Genomic DNA, 14,822 nt, shown 5'->3' on the forward strand with positions numbered 1-14,822 from the left:
TGCAAGACCGTAATTGGGTTTTCATTGGTGGCATATTTTAATTTAGGTCTAAATTTATTGATATTGGCCTTTTTATTTGATTGATTGTGGGTCAGTTTTTTGAATTAATTTTTTAGAGTAAATGTTATCGCTCTTAATTATGATTTTTTATTTTTCTTTAAATTTTCTGTTTTATTTTCTCGTGTGAATAGTAATGAAAGTTTCTAATTAAAAAAATCTCATGTTAACTAGAGTGAAATCATATCGAAGAGAGTAAAGATCACATGTTTGATTTTCATTTAAACATAATAAATAAAAGTTATAAAAAAATTAAGAGAGGGTCATTGCAATGGACTGCTCATGATGGGTCTGTCTAGCCATGGGCTTGTGTGCTCGTCATGACCGGCTCTGGCTCTGATCACAATTGTGCTTTGCTTGGTTGGGGTTGGTTGAGATTCAAAAGAACTTTTTATTTAGTTTTAAAATCTCTTATTAATTATATCATTTAAATTATTAATTAAAATATTAAATTTTATACTATAATTTTTTTTATGAGAATAGGGAGAAAATATGTTATTATTGTAGTTTCACTATATACTACCTTGAGTCGTGACACTTAAATTATTCGTTCAATGAGAATATGTAAAAATATAATGATAAAAGTTGTGTCTTTGAGGATTTTGTATAGATCATCGCTTTGGGTACCTAGTGGGAAACAAGATAAGTGTTTTCACACTCAATTGGGAGTACACTAAAGTGTAATCAGTATTCTAACTGAGAAGAACTCAATTTAGACTCTAATATCATGAAAACGGAGTTGAGGGGAATTAGCCTATTTTGGGAATGTTTAGGAAAACATCATGCCCCCTTCACCACAGTCATTGACAAGGGAAGTCGACATAGGTGAATATATTCCCTCGACAATCACATCTAATAAATCACCATGTGAGGAAACTCCTTGCGACACTATATTTGATACATGACGTTCACAAACAAATTAAAATCCTTATAAAAGGATTCAAGAGAAAAACAAGCGGAGCAAAAAATCTAAAGTTAATAAGAAACTTATAAAATTCATAGCGATGATAACTATGATAGAAAAAAATTGTGTAAAAATCCTCTTGTTCCTTTTGAGATATAGAACTCAGTTTTAATATTTGTTGTTGATACTTTTTAAGTTTCGATTCTCATTGCTTTGATTTGGCTGATTATTTTTCATGGTATATGTATGTCTTTCGAGCGTTGATTAATTAATTAAATTGTTCCAATTGTTCTAAAAAATGTACTAATTTGATTTTGATTTAGACTCATCCTCAACAATGATAAATTGTTTTTTTTATTGAAAATGAATTTTTAATGTTGTTTCTAAATATGGAAAATTAATCACTGTTGTATCTCTTAATAAAAAAATGGTTCATTGTCCCAAAGTTTAGAAGGACATAATTATTCTTGAACTAAAAAGAAGATAACTAGATAAGGTTGTCCCTCCACTTAAAACCCTTCTTCGGATCATGTATTCTCTACTTTACACACTATTTCTTGGCCCTACTACATGACTTCTGGTTTTCAATAATTGAATTCCATCACCAACCATTTGGTGAAAATTCTAAAGGAGAAATTAGGTTGATGGGATTATAAAGAGATTATATCTTTTTTCGGTCAAACGCTATCGATATCTGAAATAAGTACTAGACCATAAATTTGATTCGCAACCATCTTAATTAGACTACTTTAAGGATCCAAATTGATTTGGTTACAAGTTCAAGTTGCAAAATACTCATTATCCCAATATAAAGTTAACACTTTAATTGGAAATTAACTTCTAGTGAGTTACAACTTACATGTAACACCACAAATTAGGAAACAAATAACATCCAGTATTCTAGGATCGAACATTTAAAATTGTAACCCATATCGTAAAAGTATATGAGATCACCAAGAAGAATAGAATAATTGCCTTTGTACTCAAAGTCCATCTTCAAATGCAAAGATTCTTCAACATCAAAACATGAATTAGCCTCTCTTTAGAATAGTGATAATGTATTTTTCATATAAAACATGTGTGATTCTATATTAAAATGGGTCAATTCAAATGCCTTACACTCTTTAAGGCAGCATGAAGAAAGTGATTTTTGGCTTGGACCAATTCATCCTCCTTGTGATCATCCACAAGTTGTAACATTGAAAATACAAAAATATCTCCATTTTAAGTCAACCATTGCACAACTTGAACGAATCAGGTTCTCAAATCTCAACCTCAAGTTTCCCCATCATTTTATTCTCTACTATACTATATGTGCTCATAATTAGTACTATCAAAATGATAAATTTTGTTTATTTTCAACGTAGAAAACTAGCATGACACTCATTTTCATGACTTTCATTTTCATTTAAAGCGTTATAAGAGATAATAAACTCGTGATTTTTATCTCTTAAGAATCACTCTTCAAATATAATATTCATGTTCATATTTCATCATATTTTGTTTTTAATGAAAGATGAATTTATAGAAATTAGGAAGAGATAATCCCAATTGGTTCTTATTAACAAATTGTAATTAGTTATTTATTTATGCCAACCTAATCTAAGTATATAGACAATAATTTTTGTTTTGCACAAACTAACAAAGATGATAAAAAAAATCGAAATTATATAGGTGGTTTCACGAATGATATATTTGATTTCATCTATGTATGAATCATGAGCTAAGAAGAAGATCATCTCCATGGCCCAATCATGATAGTGACCATCATGCTCATATCAAAGAATAACATCACATGACCATGTTTTCTACCAATACATGCAACATATATGCCCTACTTTTTTTATCCTTTAACAATTTTTACTCAAACATGTGGTCACCACTTTAAATCAAATTTACAATTTAAAGAAAAAAAACCACACTTAAAGTCCATTTAATTTGAATTGGTTTAATTTGAAAGTAGCATCCTTTTCTTAACTAGGCTAAACCTTACACAATGTTAGAACTTGTTTGATATGTATTGATAATTATTAAACTTAATAATTTATAATCAAAAAATTTAGAATGCATAACAAAATAAACAATACCTCACTGTAATTCATATTATGCTCTCGAGCACTTTCAAAATTTAGTGCAAGTATAATACTAAATATTTATTTAGTCCATTAAACACTGATTTACATTTTACACAAATAGCTCAGTTTTAAATTTAGGCATCATATAATTTACTAAATTAAATCATTTAAAATTACGATATTTAAATAAATAAAATTCTAATAACAAAAAAAATGTTAATAGGATATATTCAAAACAAAGATCATTAGGTTATATTCTAAAAATTATGTCTAAGTAGATAACTATATAAATTAATAAATGATATAATATTATAATTTACAATTGAATTTAAATAATAAAATAAACTGATAATATTTTAAATAAAATAACAAAAATAATTAAACATAAAATATGTAATTATTATGATTTTTATTCAATCAACATACTTTATACAAAATAAATAAGAACATAAACATAAACTTTTATAAAAAAAAAAAATAGTAAAATTACAAATATTTTATGACAAATAAATTGAATATTTCATTACTTTTAAAGATTTTATTATTAGAGTACTTAAAATGATTGATTAATAATTTTGTTTACTAATTTATTAATTTATAGGATTCCGAGATGGATTCATATATTAATTCAAGAATTATCTATACATATTTATACATAAATTATTAAATAAAAAATCAATTTGTTAATATTATAATATATATATATATAATAAATAATATATCCTAATATTAAAAAAAACTGCAATAATATAAAAAATATTATACATCATGATTAAAAAACTAAAATTTATATACAAAATACATATAACAATTAAAAATAATTTTATAACAAAAAAACAAAATTAATGAACTCTTTAGTGGGAAAATTTGACGAAATAACCCTCGTAGGAGGATTATTTCCAAATTTAGCATAGGCTAAATAATTTTTTCAAATATAACATTTTCCCTATGCAAAAAGACCTTATTGCCCTTAAATTAAAAAAGTTTCAGTTTATTGTCTCCCCCCTTTCCCTCCCTCTCCCAACCGAACCTCCTCGTTTCAGTTTTCCATTTTCTCCACCAACCTTCATCATAGCTGCGAACGATCCAATAAAACCAAGGAAACCGGGAAGTCTTGCCGGAACGTCTTCAACAGTCAGGTTAGTTTCCGTTTTCTTTTCCGTCGTTTCATCGTTTCATCACTGAAATGGAAGAATGTTTAGGGTTTCGTCGTTTAAAGTCTAGGGTGTAGGTTAGATCGTGGATGAATGGTTTTAGAACTTGGTTGATTGGTTTTACGGTGGAATATACATCTGACGAAGGCGACGATGCACAGTTGCCTACGACAGCCTTCGATAGCCTGCAACAACCTTCGACAGATGCATTTTAAACCCAAAACGATTCAGTCAGCCAATAAACCTAAACAATAAACACTAAAACCCTAAACCATTCTTCCATTTCAGCATGCGTGGAAGGTAAACGAAAGAAAACGGGAAAAACTAACCTTCCATTTCTCAGTTCCCCTCAAATTAATGGGTAAAATGATAATCTATATATATATAATGATGCTTAATTTTTAAAGTGTCCGGATTGCCGGGTCGAGAGCTGTGGTTAATTTGGATACTTGGGTCGGATTGTGGGTTGACCCGCCTTTAAATTTAAGACAATTAAAAATAAAATAAAAAATGTTAGAGGTATGTTTCGAACTTGCAACCTAACAAAACAAGTATAAATCTTTAACCAACTAGGCTACTAAGAATTTATATTTTAAATTCAACACTAAATTTGATAAACGCGGGACGTTTTAATATTAATATAAGTTCAACTTTTTAACTAACTAATATATAATGATGTTGAGTAAATAGATACTTGGGTCGGATTGTGGTTTGACCCACCCATAAACTTAAAACGGTTAAAAATAAAATTAAAAATGTTATCCGTAAAATTTTTCACGATTTTTTATATTATTCTTCGTGCAAATGCACGGGCTAAATGTTAGTTTATTATTATTACTTTTAATTATTATCGTTTTATCTCTCTTTTGAGGGGAACAAATGAAACATGTAAAATCTGTAAGATCTTATTTGTTACTGGGAATCATTGTAGTTTTAGACGTCTTTTTAAAATATCACAATTCAGAGTTTCTCATTGTTAAAATTATAAACGAAGTTTTATCTTAACGATTAAACGTCATTAATTTATTATTTACGTGACATTATAAATAAACAAAATATCGATGTCAACAATTTAACTACCGAATTTCAGCAAATTGAGAATTGAATTATCGGAATTCAGATAATCGATAGTCATAACCTTAATTCGTTGAAATGAATATTTTAATTATTTATAAATGTCGCGTAAAAAATAAGTTAACAGCGTTTAAAACCGTTAAAGCGTTGTTCGGTTTTGGGTTATTCAAATAACCCCAAAAAAATCAAACATTACTTCTCTCTCATCCATCAAAACAATCAATTTTAAATTTTTTTTATTTTATTTTATTTAAAATACCCTTTTAATCTTTTTTATAAAAAAATATTCTGACATCCTAAAAATCATCATCAATCATATTTTTTTCCATCTAAATTAATTCAAATATTCAATAATCTAAACCGAACAAAACTACTAACCTTATTGTTTTATAATTTTAACAATAAAGAATACCAAATAATTGAATTATTTATTTGAATAATAAATTTGTGACATTATAAAGGCGGCCCATTGGAATTGGGCCTAGAGTAGTAACAGAGGGCAGTGTGATATATCGTCTCCTCCTCCGACGAATATCTACCATAGATTTAGGCGGCTCCGCCACACCCACACTGTAGGGTAAATACACATACATACATACATTACATAGTTACATTCAACAGACCTCCCTCCTCCGCCATTTCATTCATTCATTATTGCATGCTCTCTGTCTCAGTCACCACACTCCCCTCTTTCCTTTACCCCTAAATCTATCTTCTTTCCTTTCACCACCTAATTCTATCTCATCTTCATCCAAGATTCTCATACTTGTCATTCCAACTCCTCCTTTTCTGGGTTCTCCAAAACTTCAAACCCTGACCCATTTGGAAGGAAAGAGGGTAATAGATAAAAACATCAAATGGCTCAAAATGGGCAGGTAATCGACCCTGCTGTTCTTGACGATATAATCAATAGGTTATTGGAGTTTCGCCAAGCCAGGACTGTTCGTCAGGTCCAGCTCTCAGAAGCCGAGATCCGACAGCTCTGCACTGCTTCTAGAGAAATCTTTCTCCAACAACCTAATCTCTTGGAGCTCGAAGCTCCTATAAAGATCTGTGGTATGATCTTCTTTTCCTACCTTTTCTCTTTTGGGGCGGAATGATATTGAAAACAAAACCTTTTCTTTTCTTTGACTTGATTTGTGAAAGTGAGTAGGCATAGTCTATGCAGAAGAACTTAGGGTTAAGTTTTGGTATCAATGAGAGTTACTGCTGTTTTTTTAAATTTGTACATTCAAAGTTCAGCTGAAAGCTTTACTTATGTTCTGAAAGGTGACCGTGGGTAGGTTTTACTTGATGGATCTGCTGTATTCTGTTGGTATTGATCAATACCTCTTTTTGTCTACTTGAAAGTTCAACACTTGTGTTCTAGTTGCTTTTCGAAAAATATTTGCCAATCTAGGAAAAAAAAGGGTGTATTCTGTTTTAAAGTCCCGAGATTTGACATGTTGATATGTTATGTTAAGATCTAGATAGGAATTGCCAAGAATGTTTTGAATACATGAAAATGTACACTAGGTTTAGTTTGACATCCTTCTAGTAGGTGAGGTCTTATCAGTGCTTGAAAAGATGTTTGGTCATTTTATGTGCCACAAATGTGTTGAATACAAAAAACATACTCTAGGTTTATTTTGCAATCCTGCTAGATGGTCTTAGGGCTGCCTGTATGCATTTTTGTTTTCATATAGTTGATTTTTAAATTGTCGTGCTTTGTTCTAAATCAATTTCCGAATTTACACCTAGCCAGCTTGAATTTTGAAAAGTGACTTATCAGAATAAGGACACAATGAGTATGATGCTGGTTGTATTTCATGGTCTGTTTTGATCTTATTGTCAAAAAGCTATTGATAAATGGGATTCTGATTACTTTTACTCTTTGTGATTAAATAAGTTGTCATTAACATTTCTTTGGCTCACACATTCAACATGCTATTAGGTTATTACTATTCAATTTCCTTTCCGATTTACTTAAGCCCTGTTACACAATTTCTCACTTAATCTAAATTATTAAGTATTTGAATTAAGTTCATTTGATAGCTCTTATTTAAAATGATTTAATTATTTATATTTCGCTCAATTTAAGCTAAAAAGTCTTGCAGTAAGTTGTAAATGACTTACCAAAAGACAACTACATCCCTGAAGAATAATTAAATTACATGAAGGGTAAAATAGTCTTTAAGTTATCAAATCAAATTACATATCAAGTAATTAAAATTAGATATTTTTTTTTGGTTATTGAACATCTATTTTTCAGGGACTTAATTCATTTGGCACTTCAAATTAAATATTCAATACTTAATTTTCAATCTTATCTAATACACCCTTAGATATTTGTCGTATTGAACCTTGAGTCCAGATAATATATTGTTAATGTGGCTTATCTCTCTCAGTTATCTGATGAAGATGAATCCAGATGACATTATTGACTTTCTTCATCAAGAGCACATATTCTCTATTTCATTATTCCCTGTCCAGAATACTGGAATATGGCATGTCTTTTTGATATTCCTGGCAATATAACTTCTATATAGTTATGACTGTATGTGGTATATATATGCCTTTCTATCATTCTAGACAATCGAACTTTTAATTCTTTTTTCTCTGTATTATACCTGTCCGACTCGATTTTAAAATATGTCTGTGATGGTGTTTTTTCTTTGTGCTGTTACTGCTGTATAAGCACATAAGGAAAATTTAAGTTTTCTATATAGGTTGTATCTATTTTGATGCAATATATGGTCATGTAGTAGGCATGGGATCAGATCTTCTGACTAGGTTATCATCTAAACAAAGTTAATGATCTTTATTATAAGGCTTACTTTGAAGAAATCAACTACTACATGGAAATATCTTGTCACGTGTCTCCTGTCAAACTAACCGCTAGTATAGCTGGAACACAAAAATTGCTCGATAGTTTATCTCCCCATTCCTGTGCATTAATTTGCTTTCCTAGTGATAAAAAAGGGGATCAGGTGGTATTGGTGGACACAGGTCAGTTATGGAGGCCAGTGGATTAGGTAGGATAGATGAACGGAGATTGAGGAAGGAAACTTATCTATAGGCGTTGATAAATTTGTGTCTAGTGAATAATGATGAAAAAGATGATAGAAGAATCAACTGGATGTTGATTAAGCTGACTGGTGAACTAAGGCGGAGAAGTCAATAGAAGAAAAAGGATAAGCAAGGTATTTAGCAGAGAATAATGGAATTAAAGAAAGGTTTTTGACACTAAAGGTAACATCTGTGGAGTTAGTTTATACAGTTACTTAGATCATAAACACAATAACATTTTTGAGTTCCAAAGTATCCTAAAAATATCTCACTTCATATATGGAGACAATTTATGAAGTCCTTGTTAACCAATAGGGCACAGAAGAATCAGCTAAGACAAGATAATAAGCTAGAAGGGGAGACAATTTAAAGGAAAAAACAGAATTAGAAACAAAAACACTTACCCCAAGTCAATGCCACAAGACCAGGCACCTGCATCAGTGAACACATAAATTCACTCACCTCAGCATTGATCCCGAAGCCAGATGTATTGTCCCCACTATGTATCATGATGGATATAATCATCCTCCGATTGCAAAAGTGTACCAATGAGATCCTTGCATCTGTGTCTTGGTTGAAGTTTTTTTTAATGAAACAAGTATTTTCTCCTTCTCTATTTTATTGCATCACCATTAGTCGCTTCATAACTTCTTAATACTAAATTTCTAAGCTACCCATATATTTTATTGTTTCTTCAATAAAATATCCTTTCTTTCAACCTCATTTATATTATTATAAATGGTCAGGCTATCTTCTTTTTTTCCTTGTTCACAAATTTGAAACACATTGAGCAATTTGGGTGATTGTTTATTTGGTCTCTATCTTCTTTCAAAGATTTGACATTTATTGTCCATTTTCGTGGTTCTTTTGGAAATTTTCTTTCACCTATTAGCTCTCCTTGTTTGGAGTTTGGATTTTTGTGTTGTGCCAGTTATTTCTGATTTCTCTTTTGCTTGTGTGAGTATGTAGTCAAGGATTGACGATGTTCACAGGCAGTAATTGTAGTGTGGTGTTTGCCTATGGTTTCTAGCAATTCTGATGATTTTTGCTCCATTTGTTTTCTTTCCATGAATCACTCTTTCCAGCAATGGTTTGTCTGTGTTGTTCAAGGGTTCATAAGTAGTGTTTGGTTGCAAGGGCAAGATGTTTGGGATATCTCTAACTTGGATTTGAGGGAACTGTTGGAATATTAAATTACTAATTATCCCGTTAGTTAGGTTTCATTTTACATTATATTGATGATTAAATTTAGTTAACTTTGTCATTTTCATAATCCTTATTTTCCTATAAAAACCCATTCACTATATCAAAATATCAATACATTTTTTTCTCTATTCTTCTACAGATTTCTATGTACCGTTCTGTGTTTTTAACTTTATTCATATAGATGTCACCACCAAATGTAGAGGATAGGTGGCCTCATTCTTGTCTCACACTCTTATATGGAATTGGCCATTATAGAATGTGTTTAATTGGCTGTTTTTTCCATTGTTATGTGAGTTGCTACTTTATTAAGAATGGTTATTTTGGGTGGATATTCTTGTCAATGAATTTTGTGTATTTAAAGCCTCTCTATAGTTGATTTGATCACGTTATTCACTATGCTTTATTGCATTTGTGCTGAGTTTTTTTGTTACATGTTTTGGAAAGGATAACCATGTACCAGAAATTCAAACTTAAAAAGCAGCAATATGATATTTTTTAGAAATGGCATGTGGCAAACTTCTTAATACATTTAAGTGGATAGACTGCTGTGTACTTGTTAATTTGAAGAAATCCAACCATAAGCATTATACCAAGAGAAAAAAATACATCTTAAGGGATTTCACATGAATAAATGATCCTTAAGTTAATTGGAGTTTGCTGCTTATACATGTTAGATATTTATTGTTGTCTCCTTCTGAAAACATTTAGAATTTTGTTTTTTGTATGAAATGAGAAACAACTAATAGATTTAAGTATACGAATGACTCTTTCTAAGAGACAAAATTAAGTTTTAGAATAATGAATTTTTTCTAAGGGGGTGCTCCTACTACATTACGAGTCAAGTAAGTTATCGAATTAAGCCAGATTTTATAGTTTAATTTTTTAGCTTAATTTGAATTGAATTGAATCTGAATCATAAAGTGATATTTAGTAAAATGAACTTAATAATTAGCATTTCATTATTTAGATTAAGTGATAAGTTGTGTTATCTAAATACTAGTTTGTATTATAGAATTTTTGTATCCACATGTTTTCAAATGGGGTCTGTCCTATTTCATGATTGTACCCAGAGCATATTGTGTTAGTATAAAAAAATTGTTTTCAGCTTTCTAAGATCCACAGAATGTATTGGAGATTGTTTGTGTTTATAATTTTAGAAAAAGGGAAGGCTATAAAAACAATGTATATCCATTTTCTTAATTGTAGGCGACATTCATGGGCAATATAGCGATCTTCTTAGGCTTTTTGAGTATGGCGGTTTTCCTCCTGAAGCAAATTACTTGTTCTTAGGCGATTATGTTGACCGTGGAAAGCAGAGTCTGGAGACAATATGCCTTCTGCTTGCGTATAAAATAAAATATCCTGAAAATTTCTTTCTCTTGAGGGGTAATCACGAATGTGCTTCGATTAACAGGATATACGGGTTTTACGACGAATGTAAACGCCGATTCAATGTGAGACTTTGGAAGGTCTTCACAGAATGTTTTAACTGTCTACCTGTAGCAGCACTGATCGACGACAAAATATTGTGTATGCATGGCGGTCTTTCACCTGATATTACAAATTTAGATCAAATAAGAAACTTACCTCGACCAACAGATGTCCCGGATTCAGGTTTGCTTTGTGATCTACTATGGTCTGATCCTAGTAGAGAGGTTAAAGGTTGGGGAATGAATGATAGAGGTGTGTCGTATACTTTTGGTGCTGATAAGGTTGCGGAATTCTTGATGCAACATGATATGGATCTTGTTTGTCGTGCACATCAGGTTATAATTTGAAAACACATTTTTTTTCTCTTTTGTTTTAACAAATGGGCTCGACCGGCCCTTGTAAAGATTTTGATTTTCTGGAGAACTTAACTAGTAGCTTTTTGTTTCTTTATATACGGGTTTGTCAGGTGGTGGAGGATGGGTATGAATTTTTTGCTGACAGGCAGCTGGTTACCATATTCTCGGCCCCCAATTACTGCGGGGAGTTTGACAATGCGGGTGCGTTGATGAGTGTGGATGAAAGCTTGATGTGCTCCTTCCAAATTCTGAAACCAGCTGACAAAAAGATTAGATTTTTATGAAGAAGTAATGGTAAGTCTTTCTGGTCCTTAGTTGATTAAAAGGGAGGAGTGCAAGGGATTTATGTATTTTATTTACTTTTGGGAGCTAAGAGCAACTTCATTCATGTCCACAAATGCTGGAAAAATGATTTCCCATCCTACTACTGCTCTGCTATTTATTATGTCTTTTTTTTTCATACTCTCATTTGTGTGTCGGCCACAGCAGCAGCAGATGAATATATTCATTCTGTTTTGTTAAATGCTTATTAGACTTTAATTAATTTGCGGTTTATGAAACTTGTGTTTTCAATTTTGGTCGAAATTATGTATAAACATCATGACATGGGTAGTTTTAGCGATGTTGTTGAATGTTGTTCTTGATGGTAAAGGGGATCAATGCAACTGTCTGTGATTTGTTTAGATGGAGGGATTTGGATTCGAGTAATTAGTCATTGCTATACTCTTTTTGACAAGGATGTGACACTTGAGTTTATTTGAGATCCTGACTAAAATTTCGTATTATGGTGTGATTCTTACCAATGGCGTTTGTATGATGAATGATATTAGCTAGTTGATGTCGTTTGTGTTGTAACGATGTGGAATTGGCTTCCCTTCTCAGGTTGTGTTGGTATCGTGAGTCTCTTGTGAAGTATCGATATTTGTTGGGTGATGTCAGGACCATAAACGGATGCTAGTTTAGATTTTTTTTTAACAATTTTAACCTAAACAAATATCATTACTCTTACCCTTATCAATAATCAAATCATTTAATTCCTTAATTAAAATAAATCATTTTTTCAAAATTATTAATGATCATCATTGTTTAAATAATTCATATAAAATAACCTTTAAAAAGGTTTCAACAGTGTTATTTGTGTCATTTTAACAAAAGTATTTAGATTAACAATACAAAAATGTTATTAAATAATAGGTTTTGGTCTACTAAATTCTGTCAATATTAAATTTTGATAAACAATATTTTTCATTTAAGACTTTAGTACAATAATAAAGCTTAGGCTTGTGTTTGAAAGGAGTCTTGATAGTAAGATTCAAAGTAAATGGATATTCAAGTTGTAATAAAATATTATACTTTAATGTCTAATATTTTTTGAAAAATTTACAAAAAAAAATTGTTTTCAAATTGGCCCAATTGTGGTTATTCATTATCATTAACATTTTGCTGATCATTAACAAAAAGTAGATTTCAATTTTAAGTTTATTCATTCTAATTTAAATGGTATTATATAAAAATAAATAAATGTATATACCACCTTAATAATTTATTGATCATGATCATCACTACACAATAATTATCTTATTATTCGTACAAAATTACTTGGACAAGATTTCTTTTATAATTAATTATATAATACGAAATTCATCATTATTTTGATCTATGTAATTAAAGTTCTTATTCTTGTTTCATAACAACATGAATAAAAACAATAATAATGACTTGAGTTTATTTCTAATATCAATATCCCAAATGTAAAATTCAAAATGACACTAACATTCTATAAGAAAAAAAAACATGAAAATGTGATATCGAATGAAAGATGAATCTTGCAAACGACAATAGTACTAGCTAATTGAGATCATCATTTAGCTCGATTCCATTTTTCTGATTCTCGATTCCATTCTGATTATCATCGTTGTTCGCATCATCTTGATGAATCCTGATTCTCACATTGTTGTTGTTGGGATTAATGGCCACAAAAAAGAAAAGCTCGACGAAATAGGCAAATAAATGAGAAAACATTTTGATTATCATCATGACATTGATTATTGAGGCGATTTTCTGTATACTTGTAGAATTCTCGGGAAGATAATGGATGAACGACGTGAGAGCTACTGTAATCCCCGCCATGAAAGTGATCGATAAGATAATAAATTGATGTACGAAAGCCAATAATTATTGTATAGGGTTATCAGGTTCGATATCTACAAATAATTCGTTTCTAGGGATACCAGGATCGACATCTTCCATTTTTGTATCTTGCTTATCAATATTTATTTGATTTCACAATAATGAATTAATTAAAAGAATGAACAATAAACTATTATATATCTTTAAATTCTGTTTTGTTTTTGTTGAAAGCAGTTTTGTTTTGTTTAGTAGATCATTCCAGTAAATTTTCAAGATGCATGGTTTAGTTATATTGCAAGGCCTTGTTTGATTTTGGATTCATTATTTGAATAATAAAAATTTCTTATTTCATATAAAACAATTTTATCGGGATAAGATCATTATAATATATAAAGTAAGTTATTTTCAGTGACTTAAATTATATATTATTTCAAAAAATTAAGACATAATTAAACCTATAGTATTTTCCATATGCAAATGCGATTAGGGTCGGCACTGGGTAAGCCCGACAAGCCTGTGGGCTAAGGTAGTTATTAAGAAAATAATATGATTTTATTTAAATTTATTAGTTTATTTTTAACATATTATGTGTAGCATAGTGGTTTAAGATGAAAAAAAGTTATTTTTTATTGGTTATGGGTTCAAATCTAAAAAAAAATCATTCTTTTAACATTACAATATTTTTGTCAAATGACTCAAATGTAAAAATATTAATTACTATTTTTTTTTTTTTTATAAAAAAAGGCAATTGCTTATATAGGTATTTTGTGTCAATCATTTAAAAATTTAAAATATTATTTTTAATAATAGTTTAAATTATTTTATGAAATGAAAATACATATTTGTGTTTGGATAAAAAATTTTTATTAATTTAGATTAAATAATATTATAATATATATATATATATATTATCAAATTTAATTAATGTCTTCACTCTCCTTGTTTGATTTTACTAATTTGAGTACTTGTTGTGTCTCATGAATTTTGAAATTTTAGTATGAAAAGAAAGCTGAAAGATTGAAGGAATAACTTGTTATAATCCAAATAAGTGTTAAGAAATTGAGAGTTCTATAAAGAGCACAATAAAATAAATTACAATTAGGGTTGTAATGTAGAGTGAGCACAACAATAAATTTTCAATCTGACATCCTTTTTGTTTTTCCAAGTTCAACAACAAATTGTAACACAAAGCTTTGGTACGAGTAGATGCATGACAAATTATAATAAATAAATAAAAAGAAACCAATAATCTAACCATATATATGAGTCTCTCAATAATAATAAAAAAAGATTATTGATTGACATTAATGAATTTTGAATCAGTATAAACTAATATTATTATTATATTCTCCCAATCACTACTATAATATCACAAAATGTTATCGGT

General features: G+C 29.8%; 1 protein-coding gene across 1 annotated transcript; it reads left to right on the forward strand.

The window, feature by feature from the left end:
- The first annotated feature begins 5,857 nt into the window (after positions 1-5,857).
- LOC124934277 (serine/threonine-protein phosphatase PP1 isozyme 2) lies at positions 5,858-11,875 on the forward strand. The gene is made up of 3 exons (XM_047474782.1): positions 5,858-6,320; positions 10,725-11,284; positions 11,416-11,875. Exons 1-3 carry the CDS (start codon positions 6,122-6,124, stop codon positions 11,587-11,589), a joined length of 933 nt encoding a protein of 310 aa, XP_047330738.1. The 5' UTR covers positions 5,858-6,121; the 3' UTR covers positions 11,590-11,875.
- The last annotated feature ends 2,947 nt before the right edge of the window (positions 11,876-14,822 follow it).

This window comes from Impatiens glandulifera, chromosome 4 (genome assembly GCF_907164915.1).
Source record: "Impatiens glandulifera chromosome 4, dImpGla2.1, whole genome shotgun sequence".
NCBI lineage: Eukaryota > Viridiplantae > Streptophyta > Magnoliopsida > Ericales > Balsaminaceae > Impatiens > Impatiens glandulifera.